This window comes from Austrofundulus limnaeus, unplaced genomic scaffold (assembly GCF_001266775.1).
Source record: "Austrofundulus limnaeus strain Quisiro unplaced genomic scaffold, Austrofundulus_limnaeus-1.0 Scaffold1010, whole genome shotgun sequence".
Classification (NCBI taxonomy): Eukaryota; Metazoa; Chordata; class Actinopteri; order Cyprinodontiformes; family Rivulidae; genus Austrofundulus; species Austrofundulus limnaeus.
This window is the reverse complement of record NW_013953412.1, coordinates 24,074-25,910: the sequence shown is the minus strand read 5'-3', so window position 1 is coordinate 25,910 and position 1,837 is coordinate 24,074. Positions and strand designations below refer to the sequence as shown.

Genomic DNA, 1,837 nt, shown 5'->3' with positions numbered 1-1,837 from the left:
GCCTCGCACCGATGACCTAGTTGATGTCATCATTTACCCAGAATGCTTTGTGTGCAAATAAAATGGCTCCGTCCGTGTTAAAATATATTTTTAAAAATGATAAAAACTAAACATCCTACAGTATTTTTACAGTTTTTATTTTACAGTTAAAATAAATGTTTATCAAATAAAGTCTAATGTTACAACTAATCGGGGATGTTTTTAAATATTATGGCGATCCTTTACAATTTTTTCCGTAACCGTGGAGTCTCAAATGTTTAACTGAGTTTTCATTTAGTGGAGAGCAATTCATTTGTATCAAACTTTTTTTCTTTTAGTTATTGTGGACAACAGACACAAATGTTAAAAGAATATCCAGAAAAGTGTGGRTGGAGTCTAAATTAGTCAGCAAGTTATACTTTTCAAAGAAAAATATTTAAATTTTGCAACTTCAGCTGCTTAAAAATATGAACAATTGTTAATTAAAGATGTAACAATACATCGATCTATATCGATACATCGATTTGAATGGTTCATGATTCAGTTATATCGAGGCAAAATGAAAATGTCGATCTATATCGTCATCATATGCTCGATGTGAATAGATATATGTCCATCTAACAGAGTTATTGTGTTAGATATTGCATTATATCAATCGCAGACATGTGAAGTGAACTGAATCGAAATCATATCACGACAGACTTTGTGAAATCGAGAAATATCCAATCGTCATCCAAACATATCGATGTAATATTGTATCATGATAAAGCTGGTGATTTACACCCCTATTATTAATATTGTTGAACTTCTTTAATTCTTATACAGTTTGATAGATCTCTGTATATTATAATTAAAGTTAGCATTAGTTGCCCCTTTTTAGTCGCCTTGAAAAGCTCATACTGTAAAACTGAGGAAAATGATAAAGAACACAAAGGTTTTCAGCACCTGCAAAACAGAAACTGGGAACAAACAAAACTCAGACGAGGTGGAACAGAAACAGTGAGAGGAAGAGGAAGACGTTAACGAAGAGTAAAAACATTAAGTAACAACCATCTGGTGGTGATGGATTTGAAAATGCATGTTTTTCTTGTAAGTTTCTGTTTTGTGCTTTCACCTTGACCCTCTCTCCTTCGGGGGGGTCAGGAAGTTGCTCCACGCTGCGTTGGATATCGTTCAACCAGGCAAGCAGGTCATGTGACTTTCTTCTGTACTGGTACCACTGGGGAGCGATGGCCAGAGCCTTCCTATTCCTCATGATGCGCAGGTCCTGCACACAAACACACAAACACACTATATGGCTAAAGCTCGCTGATTTATTTCCTTTTGATTTGTCCAGTTAAATAAAGGTTTATAACCGTCTTCTGCCTTTCCTGATGTAACCTGGACTCGTACTTGCAGCCTCAGAATGACAGGTCTGTGACACTGGCTACGTTCACACAGCAGGTCTTAATGCTCAGTTCGGATTTTTAGAAAAAAAAATCCGATCTTTTTGTGTGAACGTTCACATTACATTTTAAATGTGACGGTACACAGCACTGATGTGACACGCATACACAGTAAAACATGTGACTTCTGTGACGACTCCTGTCATCATTGGATTATTGGGCCTCATGCAAGAACCGTTCGTACGCACAGATTTGTTCTTAAGTTGTGCGTACGAGTGATTTAGGAGAATTTGTGGCATTCACCAATTTTTTCGTATTCTAAGATTTTTTTCAGATACGAACAAAATTCACGAGTGGTCCAGACCTGTCGTATATTTTACGAGCAGTTATCCATATGGATTTTCCTCCCTAATAACTTTACATTTTGTAAGTTTGAAGATATTTTGAGTTGAAAATAAATCACACTCTATGAT

The 1,837-nt window shown here is 36.0% G+C and overlaps 1 protein-coding gene across 1 annotated transcript in view; it reads right to left on the bottom strand.

The window, feature by feature from the left end:
- Nucleotides 1-1,837, bottom strand: part of LOC106533735 (dystrophin) — a gene marked incomplete at both ends in the record, with an annotated part of 132,044 nt that overhangs the window by 108,159 nt on the left and 22,048 nt on the right. The window contains 1 exon segment of the mRNA XM_014030160.1: nt 1,094-1,246. Within this exon segment, the coding sequence (XP_013885614.1) occupies nt 1,094-1,246 (153 nt within the window).